This window comes from Naegleria gruberi, assembly GCF_000004985.1.
Source record: "Naegleria gruberi genomic scaffold NAEGRscaffold_71, whole genome shotgun sequence".
Lineage (NCBI taxonomy): Eukaryota > Heterolobosea > Eutetramitea > Acrasida > Naegleriidae > Naegleria > Naegleria gruberi.
Window position 1 is genome coordinate 14,980 of NW_003163256.1, and position 19,652 is coordinate 34,631.

Below are 19,652 nucleotides of genomic sequence, written 5' to 3' on the forward strand. Positions count from 1 at the left end.
TGCCATAACATTGGAAAGAGCTGCAATCTGATCCACTATATCCAGCTAAGCATGAGCAGTTATTTGGTGAGAGACAGGCACCGTGTCCAGAACATACTGAACCATTTGTTGAGGCAATTCCAAAACAATCAAATTGACTACAATCATTTCCATAGTGGTCATTAGAGCATGAGCAATTATTTGGTGAGATACAACTTCCTTGACCAGAACAAGCTGATGAAGAAGTAAATAAGGTACCAAAACATTCATATTGGCTACAGTCACCAAAGTAACCTGAAGCACATGAACAATTATTTGGGGCAATGCAACTACCACGACCAGAACAAACTGATGAACTTATACCTGGGGCAATTCCATAACATTTGAATAAACTACAATCTTCACCACTGTATCCAGATGAGCAGGAACAACTGTTTGGAGCAACACAACTTCCATGTCCTGAGCAAACTTTGCGGTCAGTATTCAAATAATCACCACATGTAAAAAGTTGACAGTTTGAACCAGAGTAAGTGGTAGATTCGCAGTCACAAGTATCAGTTTTTGTACATGTTCCGTGACCTGAGCATACAGTAGAGTTGTCACCTGAAATTCCATTACATGTTGGATATTGACAAGTATTAGGAGCAACACATGTGGCATATGTTGGACATGCTTCTGGATGTGTGGCCACGATACCATTACACTTTGGAGTTTTACATTCACTACCTCCCCACAAAACACCATAATTTGTCAAATCATTTACAGAAGGAAAACCGGTAATTGACTCGGCATTTAACGTAAAGCAATGATCTTAGAAAATTGTTTGTGAACAAAGTTAAAGCTTAATTACTTACCAGTGGAGGAATAAACAACCAAATGGCCATCGACTTGAAGAACAAATTTAAAAGGTCCAGTATGGGTACCACAATCATTTTTTGGATCAAGAGTGGTAATCAAAGAAGCACCATCCATAATCTTTAGAGAACCATCATCTTGGCTGAGCACAAGCTTGTAGCCACCATTTTTTGCAGGACCCACTGATCTTTGAAAGTTTTTCATGAAAACACCCTCATAAAATTGAGAAAGACTTCCATCATTGTTCAATGTAAGTGCAATTTTTCCATCAGCAGATGTTAATGTGTTCGTTGCGAGGAGAATTGGCGACTCAGCAGTAAGGGCTGTAGAAGGGGAAATATCAACACAAAGACAATTATCATTTCCGAAGCAAATATTACCGCCACAAGTAGAAGTGTTTGTTCCTGGAATGCCATAGCATGTTGAAGCTGAAACCTCACTCACAATGAAAAGCAAGAGGATTGCCAACACTGAAAAGAACAGTTTCATGTTGTGAATTTTTAATCTTCGAATTTTCAAATTGAATGATTTAACTTTGGCTTATTGAAAAACAAGGACCAATTATGGAAGAATTAATAATGTGCTTAATGTTACTAAATAATACTACAGCTAAGGATGCAGAAAAGACCCTATTGATTCAAGTTCATCACAGCATGTGCTAAGAATCAAGCTATAACCATTCCATATTTTGCTAGGGCATTATTAAAATCCCCTAATTTGTAGGCAAAAGGTTTATTATAGTAACTCGAGTTCTGTCGCTGCAGTGTTTCTTTTAGTATAGAGCTACAAAATAGTTTGGAATTCGATAATATACCTAAATTTAGACCTTGTTTTCGCCTTAATAATTTTTTAATAAATCCATGCTAACGGGAATGAATTGGCTTGTTGAGGAGTGATTGAGGATGGATAAAAAACAATCAATATTACCTTCTGAACATTGAAACGTTGCTAGTACTTGTAATATTGAAACTGCTCGAAAAACAAATTGTTATTGTCATGAAAGAGACGAGGCACCAAACACCTTGTGTTCACCACTTTTCATGTTGCTTTGTTGGTGCTCTATTTGGTGAGATACATTACTATATTATAATTGCTGTAAATCTACTACAGTAGACTAATTGTGCTTGCAAAATAGCACTTGTGTTTTGAATTTTCAATAATGGTCTCGTTTTGGCATGCCAACACAAATCAAGGCTTATCAAGGTCTATAAATAATGTATAGACCATCGCCTTATTAACACCAGCGGATGTGTTTGATGACACCTCAAACATTGTGCCACAACATGTTACATGGGGAATTATCAATCCAACTATTTTCCAAGTGTTTGGTTTCATCCCAAACACGCCACTCTTGAAAATCATCAACAACTCTTTCATAATTGTTGTTTGGTGTATTCTTGTTAAGATACCATAGGTTTCATCTGGAATAATTACAACACAGCCAACATCAGTCAAACAAAATGTTGAAGGAATATTTCACGAGTTTTCATTGTTTATTAGACACTAGATACGTCTTTCAAAAACTCTTTCAGCCATCAATCTTCCATGATAGATAGATCCTTGGAAAGAATTGTAATTTCTAGTTTCCTTCAATTCAAAACCATGTTGAAGCAACAATTCCCAAAGTCCATTCGAATTTTGAATCATTGGTCCAGCATTAATATTTGAATAATTATCATTAATCAATTCCTTTCCCAATTTCAGCTCTACAACATCACCATCCAATTGAACTCTTACAATGACATCTCCAATTTGGTAATCATCAATGGATGGAAAATCCATTTCGAATATTTCCTTGAAAATTGCTAAAGGAAGGGACAATCTTTGCATGACTTCAAAGGTTGGAGTCCAAGCAGCTACCTCCTTTACAGTGATATATTGCTTAGTTTTCTTCTTTCTAATAACTGTTGTAGTAGGTTTGCTTGGTTTCACAATAATTTCTGGTACTGTATCGACAGCTGTTTCAACAACAACTGGTTCTTGGACAGGAATTGGTTTCTCCTTCTTGACTGAGACAACTGCAGAAAGTGGTGGAGGTGGAGGTGGCATGATGATCTTTGTTTTTTTTAATGTTGTGTGTGTTAGAATGTCACTTTGTTAGACGGACTTTTAAAGCACTAATCTTTTGGGGTAGAAGAACTGGAAGGAAGACTGTAAAGTTTATGGAACACATCAAAAATATAAAGATACAAGCTAGCTGGTGCCTCTTCCTTTTTAAATTATTTGGAACAAGGTGAAACTTCGAATAGATCTAATGCATTACAATGAATGTTACAACAAAATCCAATAACAGTTATTCTAAAGTAGCAAACGGGTTGGAGTGAATTATGTCAAAAAAGTCTAAAAAAAGGTTTTGAGTTTAAAAGGGAATGGGGACCAGTGGGAATCGAACCCACGGCCTCTCGCACCCAAAGCGAGAATCATACCACTAGACCATGGTCCCTTACACTTAGATATTGAGAAAAGTCATATCCCTTATATACCCTTAATAAAATTATGAAAGATTTATTCTAAAGCCAACTAAATTCTACACTTTCAGCATCATAAAATACAAAGGAAGGATAAACAGGAAGCCTAATATTGTCTATACGTGTCAGTAAGACTCCACTCTTTGCGATTTGTAATGATTGTTGTTTACAATCCAATGTGAATACTAGAACGTCTCCTTTTTGATAGGTAGCTCCTTCAATCTTAGAATAATATGGATCAGCAAGTTGTCTATTCCATACATAACCATTTGCAGAGAGGAAGTAACTTCCGTGATCATCATATGGCGAAACACTCAAATTGCTCTTAGCAGCCACTTCTCTTCTTGTAACGCCGAGACCAATCCATGAGAGTGAAAGAATTCTTACTTGCCATTTGAAAATGCTCGAGTCTTGATTCAACTTGCCTAGAGGAGTATTGACAAAAACATTTGTATAGGAACCTGAATTTGTTTTAGTCACAACATGACCATTCACTGAAATGCATGATGGTAAATATTTGAAGGATGGAGGTTTGTGTATCAATGAAGAAGTATCAACAATGGTATTTTCCAAATATTCCAAAAATTCAACCTCTTCCTTACCATACAACATGAGGAATGGATAAACTGGAAGTGAGACATTCTCAATAGTAGCCATCTTGTTGGTAATTATATTCTTGTAAAAGTTCAACTCTCTTGTAATACAATTCAATTCGATAATAATGACATCTCCCTCAGTAAATTTAGCCGTTTCTACAAGCTTGTATTTTGGATCTTTCATATTATCATCCCAAACATATCCATTGGCAGAAATTATAAAGGCTCCATTATTGTCATATGGTGAATAGGACTGATAAGTGGACAAATTTACATTTTCCTTTTTAATCATACCAATACCTGCCCAATTTGCCAACTTGTTAATTTTAACCTTGTATCTCTTGATAATATGTTCCAAACTCAACTCTCTATTCACATACACGTTGGAGTATCCAGTATCGGTCAACTTTTTAATTTTACATCCTACACTTTCAATATTTTCTGGATTATGTTTGAATTCAAGAACTCCTTCAAACTTGTAGGCATCTGGATTGGAATAGGAACCTTCTTGTTGAAAATCGAGTAATTCTACAGATTCCATTCCGTGCATCATGACAAAAGGATAGACGGGTAAGTGTACTTGTTTGAATGTGATTAAATTTTTACCCTCTTTTGTGAGTGTCAACTCCTTTGAGGCGCAATTAAGCTCCAATGTAATAATATCTCCAGCAGAGCAAGAAGCTCCACAGTTAGTATACTTGTTTGTACCCTCATAGAATGCACTCCATCCATATCCATTGAGTGAGTAAATGTACCCTCCATGATTATCGTATGGAGAAAGATTATGGAATCGGCCTTGAGCAATTTCCTTAGCAACTACACCCAAACCAATCCAAGAGGTAGTCGAAAGAATTTTAATTCTCCATTTGAAGAGGCCATAATTACTTGCATCACCAAGTAAGTTCTTGAAGAATATAGTGTGATAACTATCCTTTGTCTTTTTGGTTAGCTTTTTTCCCTCAACAGTCATGTGGTAGCTATGACATACAAAATCTACATTGACTGGTTGTACTGATGATTGAGTTTCTGTTAATCCCATAAATTCTACAGATTCCATTCCGTGCATCATAAAGGATGGATAAACTGGTAGGGGAATATCATTGATGGTAGCTACCTTTCCATTATTTCTATATATTACCAATTCTCTCTTTCCACAATTCAGTTCAAGAGACATTAAATCACCTGCTACAAAGTTGGAATTTGCAACATATTCATACTTGTTAGTTGATGCAAGTTGTCTATTCCAAATATATCCATTTGCAGAGAGCATATAAGCCCCATGTTCATCATACGGAGAGAAAGCAAATTTATGATCATCTCCAATGTGAGTATGAGCAACACCAATTGCTAACCATGATTTGATAGTGTTAATCTTGACATTCCACTTGTACACAGTAGTCTTATTTTGAGGAAGAGCTCCCAATGGAGTATGGAAAAATACACTAGTGTAGGCACTTGATGTTGTCTTTTCAAGTATATTGGAAGAAGAGAGATCTCCAAAATGAGCCTTATCATAGATGAATTGAGGTGGCTTTTCAATTGGGGGAGGTTGAGTTGTTTGTGAATAGGAAGTAATTGGATTCATCATACCAATATTTATCATCGTAGAGCCATAAATTGCATTGGATTGTTGTTGATAATGTTGTTGTTCTGGAATATTAGACGATGCAAAGAGATTGTTATTGATCAAGCGAGCCGATAGTGACTTGTCCATATCAACCAATTTGATATTAGCAAATTGCTTCATCAAGGCTTCCTCTCCTCCAGCTCTCTCCGTGCTATACACTAGAGTTTCAAGAGGAGGAGGTTCTATTAATGGGGAAGGCTTCATCATCATTTGACTTCCGTAATTATTATTAGAAATATTATTACTACTATTCATCACCATTGAAGGAACAGGCACCTGATGTTGATGAGGTGATTGTTGCTGCTGCTGCTGTTGTTGATTTGTACTACCACTGCTGCCGGTTGGATATTGCTGATGAGTGTTGGGCGGATAGTTCATTTTTTAAAGATGATATTGATGTTTTTAGATGCGAGTTCATGCAGGTGACGGGTAGGAAGATAGAAAATAGTACCACTACATTGTTGGCGAGTTTTTGTTGTGCTTTTTTAAAGTCTTTGGAAGAGACCAACGATACTGTGTGATGATTGTTGATGATGCTTCTGTCTAAAGAGAGAGGTAAAACTAGCCGTTGAAAAATTCAAAAATTTTATCAAAAAAAAATAAAACACAACACTTCTCTCGCCAAATCATCACGAATTTTTTATCAACATGTAGGAAGAGAATGGCAATATTGTTATTTAATAATTAGTCTTTACACCAAAACGTTGATTCAAAGCATCAATAGCAGACTTTACAGCACCTACTGACCATGTTCTCTCTAAATGGAAGGCTTCACCAACAAGTACAACATTTTCATTCTGGATAGGATTCAAGGCCCACTTTTGTTTATCAGCCAAAGTAACTGCAGCACTAGGTTGTTCAAAATACCAAGCATCAGGCCATAATTTGAATACAGTTTCAAGAGGTTGTGGAATGGACACTCCAGGATAGATAGCCGTCAAGTATTGGAGGATGGTCTTCTCAATCAGAGACTTTCCACCACCTAGATATAGGTCATTCCACTCTCTGGCACAATGTCCATCAGCATAGGAAACTCTGAAGGCATTACTTTCGATACCACTTGGAGTAATTGGAATTTCAATGAGTTGGATACAATTGGAATCAGTCCAGATTCTTCTGGCTGGTGAAGCTTGTTCCCACCATCTTTGTTGGAATCTCATGGTGATGGTGGAGACTGGAAGTGGCTTGGATTGTTTGAATGCAGGTTCAGCATTCAATGTGGCAGCAATGCTTCCCTTGATATCTTTCAAGGCAAGTGGTGGAATGGCAATCACAACGTTCTTTGCTTCTATATTTCTCAAACATGTTTGGATGCGGTATTTCTTGTTGGTAGTACTGCTTGAGTGTGGATTGATGGTTTGAACAGTTTCAGATAAAAGGAATCTGACCTTTCCACTTTGTTGAGCAATGAGTGACATTTTTCTAACAAATTCTCCCATACCACCAACCGGATAAAAGTTCAATGGGTCAATAGAATCAACATTGGCAAATTCAGCATAGGTCTTTCTATCAACAGCTTGGAAATCACCTCTGAATCTGAAGGTAGATTGGAAATAGGACATTTCTTCAGCACTTCCCAATCCAGCTTGTGTGAAAGAGAAGGTATCTTGCAATGTGGAATTGATAAAGAATTCACTTGAAGTTCCAAGCAATACATCCCAGCCACTCACAGCACCAGTTGCCTTTGGATAAGCTTGACTTCTCAAAACGTTCTTATCATTGGTACTAACATCTCTAGAGACCATCAAGACATTACTTGGCAAATTCAAATCTTGAGCTTCACTCTTATCCAAGTAATATCCACCAACGAGAGTAATATTCAATTCCTTAGCAAGATTCTTCATGACAGTATGTTGATTGTTAACTCTGATACCACCAATATCATACTTTTTAGAATTACCCAATGTGAAAGTTTCCAATCGACCACCAAGTCTATCAGTAGATTCAACCACACAGATATTGTTCTTTCCATTCTTTGCAAGTTGGTAGGCAGTGAAAACACCTGAGATACCACCACCCAGGATGGCATAATCACAGGCCAATGTTGGGGTGGCAGTTGTGGTGGTAGAATCAGCTGAATGCACTTTCTCTGAGAGAACGAACGAAAGTTGGGATTCCACTAACAGCAAACAAGGTTGTTGTGGCAACAATTACACAAGTAATTGCCAATATGGAAATGTAGAGAAGAATTGTTCTTGTTGATGAAGAAACATTTTTGGTTTCTGCAAAAGGTTTCGAATAGGTATCACAGATGATTGGTAAGGTTAATTAGCATTTAAACATACCTTGATGAACCTCTATGTCTACAAGTTCAGGTTGAGTGTTGTTCATATTTTTTTTGTTGTTTGGATTTAGAATAAACGCCTACTGGAATCCATACGAAAATGGATTCTATGAGATTTCATTCAACGTACAGCCATTTCCGACACAAATGTCAAGCCCTCTCTCAGAATGTCTGCACCCTAAAACATTCGTTACTGTTATTGGTCATAAGGATTCTTAAAATTGAATCGATTTATTGATAAACCATATAGATTATTTTAGTATTTATTTCGAATTGAGAAGTTAAGCGCAAATTCACGACGTGCACCTTCGGTAGTATGAATTAGAGTGAACACATATGATCTCATTTCTTCTCAACTACAGTTCATTCGAGTTGGGTAATAATATCCCTCCAACTCTTTACAAGAGAGTCAGGATCTTTCAATAATTGAGAAATGATTGGTTCTGTCAATATTCTAAACTCGAATTGAGATTTTGGATTTTCAAAGAGTGGCTCTGTATCCTTCTCCCAATCAAACAAACCAACTCCAGTTGTCGTTAAATACGGATTAATTTCCAACAACTTGACACTGAATTGATTGGCTTCATTCTTCGTTAGAGAAAAGTCCACAATATAATTGGTCAACTCTGGAGCATGTTCTTGCAATACTGGTTTGATCGTGGTTGAAAAGAATTCCTTACAATGCTTTTCAATTTCTTCCTTATCCTTTTCAAGAGATTCCAAATAACATTGAGTGAAATATTGTGAAAGACATTTCAATTCTCCATTGTAAACAATTCCTCTAAATTCAGATTCAAGAGTCATGTTTGCATCCCACGGTCTCACAACTAATCCCAATGAAAAATCACTTTCGAATGTTAAATCCAACAGCAAGTCATATTCAATTCTAGAACTTTGAGAAAGTAATGAAATTGCTTCTTGTGCATTGTAAACTCTCAAGCATTGAAGTGAGGCAAAATACAATGCAGACCAATGAGCATTTCTTTTCAAATCAACATTCGTAAATTGATTGGGATTAAATCGAGGAGTTTCCAATAATTCACGATACTTCTTCATTGTCTTTTCATGATTTGGAGTGATATCCTTTGGAGAACGACTTGTCAACTTGACAATAAATCCATCTCTATAATTATTCTCATTCAGCTCTTTCATAATTTTTTCAATATTATCCGAAACTTGTTTCAATTCCATTAAATCTTGTTCATTCTCCATCACTGTTCCCTTCTTAAAGTGTCTACACAAGTGCAAGAGAGCTTTCCCTTGTTGGACAGTTAGCGGAATAGTTCGGGTTGGCATGGTTTCGTTTTTCTCATCGAATGATGTGATGAACTTGTCCATATTTACTCCGAAATATGTTTCTTTTATCTTTCTGGCTTCTTCCTCTGATTCTTCAAATTCTAATCTATCCAATTCAACTTCAATCATTTTTTATTAGTTTGAATTGATGAAATGAACTAATTTTTGCTTTGTTTAGTTTTCAAAGTTCATTCAATAAACAGAACTTGGAACTGTTGGTAAAACTAATCATTTCAGACATAATTGCCATAAAATTAATCAACTGTGTTGGTTTTTCTTTTAGAAGCTTGAATTAATCGTCTTGTCTTTTCAATCTTGTTTAAAGTTTCTAGTAGAATCTTATCTTGCTCGTCCAGTAACATGAACAGTGAAGATTGATCAATTTGATCATTTTCCTTTTGTAATTCTTGTTGAGAAGTAGGTATTTTCATTTCAGGTTCTCCTCCACTCACACTATTCGATTCTGCTAATTGTTCAGAGAGAGCTGCTTTTGCTCCAGCACTTTGAATACTTTCCAGAGTGAGCTCACTATCATCGAGTTGCTCATCCTCATCCTCCAGTGCACTATCGTCATCCTCATCGACAGTTCCTCCATTCAAATTCAATTCGAGTTTCTCCATTTCGTATTGATGCAAAACTTCAGAGTAGGTTCTTCCAATAATCATGGATGGCAAGGCAACGATTAATAATCCAGTAAGAATGGAGATTGTTCCAATTAATTTACCAATAATAGTGACAGGAATCATGTCGCCGTAACCTGTTGTGGTTATAGATATTAAGCTATACCACATTCCCATAAGAATATTGGAAAATGGAGAAATTTCTTTAGTTTTTCCATCCAGAGGTGAAAATCTCACAAATGCTTTCAATTCATGATCAAATGTTCCTCTCTCTATATTATGAAATTACATATTAAATATTAAACATTGTAATAAAATGTAATGAATTGACCTACCTGCATAATAAATCAAAGTTCCCAATATAAATACAGTAGCAATTACAAAATAAATGACAGCCAACAATAAATCTACAGATCTTCGAATGGCAATCAGCAATAATCTGACCTTTCCTGAATGTTTAGTCAATGTGAAAACTTTCAACAATCTCAAAACTCTGAAAACTCCAATAATTTGCAAATTCATAACCATTGAAGTAATGTAATGATCCTGTCCAAGTGAATATCTGAAAATATAATACAATACAACTTCCAAATAATATGGAATAAAGCTCATCAAGTCAATCAAGTTCATAATATTAAAGAAAAAGTACTTGGCATCCTTTTTCGAATAGATATTTCCAATCAATCTCAACATATACTCAACTGTAAAGAAAAATGCTAAAATTCCTTCAATTATCCACCAAGTATTTTCAAATTGATAAAGTTCTGCAAAAGATTCCAAAATCAAGACAATGACAGATATCAAAACTATAAAATTAACAATTATTGCAATGAGAAATGCCCATTTGGAAGATTGTGGTTGATTCATTAATAGATAAAGTCTATGTCTCCAAGTTCTTTCTTCTCTTTTTTTGGGAATGACATTTTTCAATAATCTGATGGATTGTCTTGACATGACAATTTTAGGTTGCATGGCTAGCTCATCAATGGAGTATCTGTCACGTGCCATTTTAGAATTGCCATCTCTACTAGTGTAATATTCGGTAGGATTAGTTTGGTTTGTTTCGGTTTCTTCATCATCAATGATAACAACATGATTTTCATCAATCATTTTCATGGTGTCAGTGGTTTCTATAAAATTATTAATCGAATTACCAATGGATGTAATTGGAGATGATGGATTTTCATTCGAATCTCTAAACGAAACTCCACGATTGACTGTCGGAGAAGAAATATTCTTGGAGAGTCTATTTTTCTGAGCTAAACTTCCAGCTTTCTTTAATATTGAAGGCCTTCTCACGTGTTCTCCTTTTTTACTATTGATCCCGAAATTCGAAATGAAACTATCTTCATCTTGATATACGAAAGATGGAGAATCATCGTAATAGTCATCATAAACTGGTGATTTTTTGTGATGATGGTGATGACTAGCTGATTCTTCACTTTCGTTCAAAGTTTCGTCCTGAGGAGTGTTGTCTCCAGCAGATTTCGAATGTTTCTTTCCTCCAAGCATTTTTTTTTAGTTATGAAAATTGATGGAAGGAAGAAAGAATTTTGGATGACGACTTTGTATTGGGAAGGAATGGATTTTGATAAATGTTTTCCAATCCAAGAATTTCAAGGAACATTGTTACAGTATTCCAATTAATTTCATTATGTTTTCTTAATTCTATTTTGAAATGAAGCTTCTATTTTTGCAAAATAGAAGTAGTGCGAAAATGAAATTTTAGGGTTGGGAATTCTTAACTCTAAAAATGGCAGGTTACTAAATTCAATTCTTGATTATTCCACAATTTTCACTCAATAAATAGCGAACATTCTTCTTATTCAAGATTTTCAAAAAAAAAACTAACAAATGCTTCCCAGCAACAAGCAATCTTCTTCAAACCAAGAGGTTTCTATGAGCAAACTCCATGCTCAGTCCAACAAGTACAGAGAAATCAATGATGAACTCTCTTCAATTCTTCAAAATTTTGAAGATCTTCGTCCACCAAACATTGTTGTTGTTGGTGAGCAAAGTGCTGGTAAAAGTTCTGTTCTCGAATACTTGAGTGGTGTTAAATTCGTAACAGGTCAAGACATGGTCACTCGTTGTCCACTCCAATTAAGAATGAATCATTCATACGGTGAAGAAGCTAAAGCTATTGTTAAGAGTGCTAAAATTGAAAGCCCAATTGAAATTCCCAATCCAGAGTCTGAAGATGGAGCCAAACTTTTGGATGATACTATCAGAAATATTACTCAACTTCACATTGGAAATGAAACAGTTGCCAATGAGCTGATTGAAGTTCAAGTCATCTCTCCACACGTTCCAGATTTAACTCTTGTCGATTTACCAGGTTTGATAACTAAAAGCTCTAAAGATAATCCGTATCTTGCTGAGAACATTAGGGAACTTGTTAGAAAGAATATGACTGAGAAGGATTGTATTCTTATCGTTGGAGATGGTGGAAGAGACTTACAAACTATTGTCGGGTTCACAGAAGCTGAAGAAGTTGACAAGGATCAAAAAAGAACGCTCTGTGTTCTTACCAAAGTTGACAAATGCATCAATGATAAGGAAATCAGACAAAAATTAATCAAGTCTCTCAAGAATGAGGGATCTATTTCCCTATTGCATGGTTTTGTCGCCTTGAAGAATCGCACTAGTGACGAGAAGCACCTTTCCATTGAAGAATGTGAAAAAATTGAAAGCTCATTGTTAGATTCTTTGGATGCACCTGATGGAAGTAAGGGAAGAGCTGCACTTATTGAAAAGTTGACTCAAATTCAGAATGAGCACTTACAAGAAAGTATTCCAAAGCAAAAAGAGTTGCTTCAACAAGAACTTATCAAAATTGAGTCCCAACTTGAAAACACCTCCAATAATATTCAACAATTTTATGCTTATGGAGATGAGGCGTTGATAAGAAGCTATGAAACTAGTATTTCTAGTTTAGTTTCTGCATTCAAAGACATTTCAGTTAATACAGAAATACTTGACATGTCCTCTTCTGAAGATTTGAAGAAGTCAGTAACTTCAAATCCATTAAGCTTGTCTGTTTTCTCCTCTGTTACCGAAGCATTATCCGAAGAGATATTAACCATATTGACCTCTTCTAAAACTCAAATCAATAATTATTTTGAAGCCATTACTAAGTTCATTGACAAAACAAGTGGTTTCCCTGGTCTCCCTGATCTCTACCAACCAACAATACTGTTAAAACTTGCAAATTTAGAAATGGCAAATGTACGTAAGGTTGTTGATAAATATGTTTTGGAAGCATGGGAAAGAGTGAAACGTATGTTGTTAAAACATCTTGTTCCAAAGCAGATAGGATCTTCCAAGCTTGAAAAAATGTTGAAAACTGAATTGAAGCAACATTATGATTCTGTATTCAAGACAACCAAGAAGATCATTGATAAGGTATTTAGAAGAGAGATTCAAAGAACATTCACCATGGATAAATCGTATGCAGTTAGATCTCAGCTCATCAGACAATTATGCAAATTGAAAGGTAAGCAACAAGAAAGCTATGAAGCGGAAACCTTGAAAGAACAACTGTCACAGTTTGGCTATTCAGATGATATTACCTTTGTGTCTTATCTCCAAGATTTACCTGCTAAGAGTTCCAAACAGAGTGCTGCTATTGAGGTATTGATCAAATTCAAGTCTTATTTGAATATTGCTGCTACAAGAATCGCTGATCAGGTTTCTCAAATATTGTATGATGAATTAATCATAAGCCCTTGTGAAGAAATGCCTCAATGTCTTTCAGTTAAGAGAGTGAACAATAAGAGGGTTTCCAATTTTCCAATTGAACCAATAGAACTTCCAGGTGTTCCAATCCAGCGTATTATTGATGTTATGAAACCAAGCAAATCAGAATTGGATTCTTATCGCAAGCTCTTAGAAAAACATCAAGCAGTCAAGAAGGCCATCGAAGTAATCGATAGATTGGACTGGGAATATTAAATATTTCTCCTCATTATATATCAAATACATTAAATAATCAATTTATATTACTGTTCTTTTCCCGATTGTTCCATAATATGTTCTTCAATACAATAGGACCTTTTACCATTTCCAAGTTACTTTTCAATATTGATGAGAATCAATTCTCTCTCATAATCTAGATAGCAAAGCTAGTTTTTTTCAGTTTTTGAAAAAAAAAGTACCGTAATTAATTCTTTGGGCGGCAAAAAGTTCATCAGTGAAATATTAAACATCTCTTTTAAAAAGAGCGCGCAGAAACAACACAGTGAACCCATCTCAAAAGAAATATCAAAAAAAAATGCAAGACATTGAATTAAGAGATGGTATTAAGGCCTCTGGGTCGGTACATCAGGAAGGACCTATACAACTTCAACAACACACTTCACCTGTTCTTACTAAGGTGGAGATTCAACAAATATCACCTCCTCGTAATAAGAGTATTCTGTCCAAAGTTTTATGTGGTTTGTGCATTACCTTTGTTGTTTGCTTGTTGATTTTGGTGTTTTTGGTAATTGCAGTCTTTTTAATTGCTTGGTTTGTAAGTAGGATTGAACAATTTTATTGATAAACTTACGGATCCATATTTCATTGGCATATTTTCTAGGGTGGAGGAGCCTTTTTATGGGATTTTGCCTTCAAACCAGATAAAGAATCAGATTGTTTCAAGGCGATGAGAGACAGTAGGCCTTGGAATTATACCTTGGTTGATATTGTTGATTATTGCGAACCTATTGCGGAGAATATCAACACAACAGAATATTTTGCACCTTACTTTATTCCATCTGTTTCGAATTTAATTGAAACAGTAACTTTTAAATCACGTGATCCTGATTGGGTTGCCACAGGAAAGGGAAATATTGTTGGTACATTTATTCCTCAACCTTCTATCAATAGTAATAGCAAGTTTATTATTGTCATTCACGGAATTAGAACATGTAGATTCACTTATGCTTCATTGGAACCAGCCTCAATGTTATATAGAAAGGGATATAATTTACTCTTAATTGATTTGAGAAATCATGGAGATTCGGATGACTATGATAAAAACCCTTATGGCAGCTTTGGATATTACGAACATAGAGACGTTTTGGGTGCTTTGGATTATCTCACCAAACGTTTCACATTCTTGGATACTCAAACACCAGATGTGTCATTATTTGGTAGCTCTATGGGAGGTGCTACAGCCATTGTTACTTTTGCAAAGGAGAAGAGATTTAAATTACTCTTCACTGACTCTGCACCATGTGATGTGTACAAGACCTTATTCACCAATGCAGTCTCTGTAACTGGTTCTGAATCATTTGCCCAGACTGCAATTCTAAGTACAAAATCTGTTGCCTTAGTGAAAGGAAATATGGGATTCCCTCCATTCCCTCTTGATCCAGAAACACTGATGAAAGAAGTGGACTTGTCAGGAGATAGAAGAGTATTCTTCTTCCAAACTAGTGGAGATTGGATTGTTCCAGATTACAATATGCAAATTTGTGTCGATGCTGCTAGAGGTGCTGCTACCAAACAAAACCTCAATCCAGATGAAAAGGTCAAGTCCTACATGCACACAGTCCAATACCCAACAGGAGTACCAACCTCTCGATTCTATTGTGCCAACCATTTAGTTTCCATGTTTAACAATGCTACCATGTACAATCAATTGTTAAACTCATTCTTTTAATAAAAACCATTCAACGTCATTCATCCAATATCTGTGCCAAACATTCATGTGTCTCTCCAACAGTTCTTGAAATTCCTTTTTAATTCAATTGAAAATCAAGTAAATTTCACAAGCCAAATATCTTGCGAGTTTAGCTTGGAAAAAATGCTGAAATTCACCAATGCTTCTCGGCTATTGAATTTGCTGATGAATAATCAACAACAGCAGCAGATACATAATCATCAACAACAACAGAATCAGCTGCTGATCAGCAGTGCTGGAGGTGTTGATATGGGGACGGGTTCGGGTGGCAAGGAGGTGATGATCAGTTTGAGTGGTGTTTCTGGAGAAAGCAGTAGTATTATTATTGGGAACAGTGAATCATCTACAACACCAACAACAACAGCAGGTTTACCATCATCAACCTCTACAACATCAACAGTGGATCAGATGGATAAGGATCAACAACAAGAATTCCCACAAGAAGATGAAAGTTTGAAATCAACAAGCAATAATAATAATTTAATTAATTCTTCAACATCATCCAATACAACAATAGAAGGAAAATTGAATGGAATTTCTTCGGAGATTAATCAAAGCCTTTTATCTGATGATTTAATGAATAGTATAACATCAACGAGTACTAGTACTGATGAAATTGTAATTGATAAACCTTCTTCGGAACTAACAGAAAGTAATGCTACTACTAATACTCCCACTAATACAAGACCTAAATCGAGGAGGAAGCGAATTTCAACCTATGTCGTTGGACAGGAAAGATCAAATTTGTTTCTTGTAGTTCGTGATGATCTAATTTTGGTAAGTGTCTTTATTCTGATCATTATCAACCTTCTTTCTCATCATGAATTATATTATTATTATTATATTATTAAATAATGGATGTATTATTAATTGTGGATCAATTTTTGATAATGATGATAATAACAACAAATAGAACAAAACTTGTATTGAATTAGTGGAATTTCCGATTGTCAAGTCGAGTAAACAGGGAATGAATGAAATCACCAATGCTGATAGGAAAGTATTATACATTCATCACTCCAAAATGAAATGTTTATATGCATCAATTAATCCTCAACGAAACTTGCTGGCTTTTACTCACTTTTACAAGGCAAGCAACAACCAGCTGTACTATGAAATCTTTATTGTGGAAATTAATTCCTTATTCAATAAGGAGTGGAATGCTGAAAATGTTGTTAAATTTCAAGAACAACAAAATAGATTCATCTTCCGACCTCCACAAACATCTATGCACGTTTTTCAATGTATTCAGTTCATTCATCCACCACAAGTTGATTTGAATTCTGACAATAGTATTACCGAGTCGAAAAATACCCTTCCAGTTGATAATAAGAATTGCAGGTTCTTGTTTGTCACTGAGAAGGAATCCATCAAAATGTTTAACATTGTTTTTAGTGAGTCATCGAGCAGTATATTTAGTAGTTTATTTAAAAAGAATCAATCTTCCAAGATTGTGGAAAGCATTGGAGAATTGGTAATTTTTGCAAAGAATTTCATTTGGTGGCAATATGATCCAGTGAGGAGTTTATTGTACTATATGACAATTTTGAAGGATTCTTCATCGACCAATGAAAATTCAGAACCTGAACTCTTAAAAACAATGTGTAATTTACGATGTGCCTCTATTTCAGAGAAGAAACCTAACCAAATTTTAGAATGTACAATACCAGTGACGTTTCAACGATCCATTTTAGAAAGATCAATATACACTCACGAAAAGATTAGATTACCTTGGAGAACTGGTCCATCTAGTTTTGATTCTAATACAACTTTTCAAATAGTTCGATTGGAAAATGTTAGTATTTAATTTATTTAATATTTATTATATATTATTTTTTATTAATTATAGAACTGCCTATGTCTGTGTCAACAACAGGCGAAATATTCGAGTAATATTCCTGATAACTTTATTGATGTTGCCATTTTCATTCTTCATCACAAGAAAAAGATGCACTTTTCAATTCCTCTACCAGCTGATGGGAAATCTTCAACGAGTCATCCAAGAGTATTCTTTGGTTCGTGCAGAGATACTGTCATTGTGTACATTCCTGGGTGGTATTTGCAAATTGTGGACTGTTCCAAAGATCATGAACCTTGGCCTCTGATGAATTTCATAGGTTCAGATACTGTACCCTTCCTGGACAATGAATCAACAAGTGTCATTGATAGAAAATCTGAACAGGATGTTGTTTCACTCTTTTCTGGATCTAGCTCTGGTGGATATATTCTCGATTTGAATAGAGGACTACTTTTCAAGTATGATTTCAATTTTGATAACATGTTAAATTGGCTGGTTAACTTGAAAAAAGAACAGAGTTCAATGTACAATCCTACCAATATGTATTCAGCTCCGAACATTAGGAAAACCACTATTCAATTTTTACATTTGGCCATCACTCATTTCAAGAATAATATATTTACAGAGAGAACAATACGAGCCTTTTGTGAACCTTTTCCTGTTAATGGTTGTGACAGTCGTTGTAAACATACTACACTGGTCGACGACGAAGTACTCTTTATGGAATATTTAATTGGAGCAGGATATATGGAGTTGGCTTCAAATATTTCAGCTTCCACCTCATACACTGCCTCCATACTAACCAATTCATCTTCATCCAGTATTGCTGATAAGGAATTTTTGAGATATATCCCAATTTCACTATTGGAATGTGGAGAAAATAGCCAATATCTTGATGATTACTCATACGATCAGTCATTTGTAACCACTAAAATTGGAAATACTATGGGAAACAATATTTTCACAAAAACAGTATGTAGCACTTCAAATATTTGAATTTAAATATTATTTAATATTATTTTGAAATATACAGTTCGATTCCATTGTAAGAACCATTCCATATCCAAGAGAAAATACCGAATGCTCACTCGATTTAATCAAACAAGTCAAGTCACAACTAGCCAGTTCACCAAAGTTTATTCCACTCGCTGTTTATTTGGCCCACCACAAGAATCACATTCTCACTCCACCAAGTCCCTCCGTAGAAAGACAAAGTAACAATATAAATGGAAAATATTTTGAGGAGAAGAATACCTACTTTCAAAAGAAGTGGTTCAACAGTATATTTAGCTCTCCAAAAAGTTCAGAAAAAGAGGATGACTCTTACTATGAAGACACACCAGAAGACTCGGAATTAGATGCCGAAAAACTTAGAGTAAGACAAACGAAAAAGATTGATTTCTACTCTGAAAAATCCAAAACAGATTTTATAGATGTTTTAAGTAACTTTCTACTTGTAAATAGTCAACTAATACCAATTGATTTGCAAGAATATACATCAGCAGGACCAACCAAAGCTACCAGAATGAAAACCATTTTAGATTACACTAGTTCCCTATTCCAACTTTCACAATATTTATTTACTACCCTCACTCAAATCCTCCATACCTTCCATCAAAAACAACGACATTTCAATCAGGGAAAATGTACAGAAGTGTATCCAATGTGGTATTTCCATCTCTTGCAAAAATTACACGTTAGTTTGGAGGAAACAAACTTTCCTTCTCCATCTGGATTTTTAGAACATTTTGCCACAGTTGGTGTCCATGTTCTTCCTCTCAATAATCTCATTCAATACATCAATAGGGAGATGTTCATTGTGACTGATAATGTTATTCATGAAGTTATGAAAAAGTCACAACAACAAACAAGTGAAAAGGAAAAGAAAGCTTGGTGTTCACTAATGAGATCACTCATTCAAAAGCTCAAAGACAGAGAAAATAGAGACGTATTCCACTATGAAAGAATGCTCTCCTGCATGTTAAATCAACCAAGCTCTGAAAATACCGTACAAAATATTCTAATTAATTATTATCACAGTTTATTAGTTGAACAAATTGACACTGTCAAGATACCCAATCCCAAGAATAGTAATGTCACTCCACTTGATTGTATTCAATTCTTAGAAGAATTTAAATTACAGAGAGAAGAAAATCCATCAGAATCTCTATTCACATCCTTCCTTCCACTCTCCTATTATTTACTCTCCATAAAATCCCTCAATGGAACTCTCCTACCAAAACCAACTCTCCTCCGCATGTCACACATGAATAGTTTTGATTCCAGTGATAGTGATGATAACACAACCAATGAAATTTCATCTCCAAGAATGAATACCAATTTTTACTCTCTTGTACAGGGAATAGAGTATTGCTTTGAAGGAGATCAAGATGCCTACATTTACTTTTTGAAGAAAAAGACAGAAAAGGTATTGAATACCACCTTTTTTTAGTAATTTATT

The 19,652-nt window shown here is 35.2% G+C and overlaps 7 protein-coding genes and 1 non-coding gene across 8 annotated transcripts in view; 2 read left to right on the plus strand and 6 right to left on the minus strand.

Annotated features, from left to right (window-relative positions):
- The window catches only part of NAEGRDRAFT_74515 (uncharacterized protein), a gene marked incomplete at both ends in the record, with an annotated part of 6,027 nt that extends 4,704 nt beyond the window's left edge, over positions 1-1,323 (minus strand). The window contains 2 exons of the mRNA XM_002670411.1: positions 98-789; positions 834-1,323. Coding sequence (XP_002670457.1) covers positions 98-789; positions 834-1,323 — 1,182 coding nt within the window. The remainder of the gene's footprint in view (positions 1-97; positions 790-833) is intronic.
- A 1,014-nt stretch (positions 1,324-2,337) lies between these two features.
- Positions 2,338-5,903, minus strand: NAEGRDRAFT_53518 (uncharacterized protein; the record flags this gene model as incomplete). The annotated part of the gene is made up of 2 exons (XM_002670412.1): positions 2,338-2,852; positions 3,425-5,903. 2 exons carry the CDS (start codon positions 5,901-5,903, stop codon positions 2,338-2,340), a joined length of 2,994 nt encoding a protein of 997 aa, XP_002670458.1.
- NAEGRDRAFT_t717 lies at positions 3,206-3,277 on the minus strand. Its single transcript has one exon. It is a non-coding gene; the product is annotated as a tRNA-Pro (tRNA).
- Positions 5,904-6,126: 223 nt separating the features above from the next.
- Positions 6,127-7,856, minus strand: NAEGRDRAFT_81830 (uncharacterized protein; the record flags this gene model as incomplete). The annotated part of the gene is made up of 2 exons (XM_002670413.1): positions 6,127-7,614; positions 7,811-7,856. The coding sequence occupies 2 exons, from the start codon at positions 7,854-7,856 to the stop codon at positions 6,203-6,205; spliced, it is 1,458 nt and encodes a 485-aa protein (XP_002670459.1). The 3' UTR covers positions 6,127-6,202.
- A 316-nt stretch (positions 7,857-8,172) lies between these two features.
- NAEGRDRAFT_74519 (uncharacterized protein) lies at positions 8,173-9,234 on the minus strand (the record flags this gene model as incomplete). The annotated part of the gene is made up of 1 exon (XM_002670414.1): positions 8,173-9,234. One exon carries the CDS (start codon positions 9,232-9,234, stop codon positions 8,173-8,175), a length of 1,062 nt encoding a protein of 353 aa, XP_002670460.1.
- NAEGRDRAFT_81831 (uncharacterized protein) lies at positions 9,220-11,237 on the minus strand (the record flags this gene model as incomplete). Its single annotated transcript, XM_002670415.1, has 2 exons — positions 9,220-9,997; positions 10,061-11,237. The coding sequence occupies 2 exons, from the start codon at positions 11,235-11,237 to the stop codon at positions 9,360-9,362; spliced, it is 1,815 nt and encodes a 604-aa protein (XP_002670461.1). The 3' UTR covers positions 9,220-9,359.
- Positions 11,238-11,579: 342 nt separating this feature from the next.
- On the plus strand, positions 11,580-13,727 carry NAEGRDRAFT_59684 (Mx protein; the record flags this gene model as incomplete). The annotated part of the gene is made up of 1 exon (XM_002670370.1): positions 11,580-13,727. The coding sequence occupies one exon, from the start codon at positions 11,580-11,582 to the stop codon at positions 13,677-13,679; it is 2,100 nt and encodes a 699-aa protein (XP_002670416.1). The 3' UTR covers positions 13,680-13,727.
- A 271-nt stretch (positions 13,728-13,998) lies between these two features.
- On the plus strand, positions 13,999-19,643 carry NAEGRDRAFT_74522 (uncharacterized protein; the record flags this gene model as incomplete). The annotated part of the gene is made up of 6 exons (XM_002670371.1): positions 13,999-14,238; positions 14,305-15,341; positions 15,729-16,170; positions 16,307-17,188; positions 17,243-18,163; positions 18,225-19,643. The coding sequence occupies 6 exons, from the start codon at positions 13,999-14,001 to the stop codon at positions 19,641-19,643; spliced, it is 4,941 nt and encodes a 1,646-aa protein (XP_002670417.1).
- Positions 19,644-19,652: the final 9 nt, after the last annotated feature.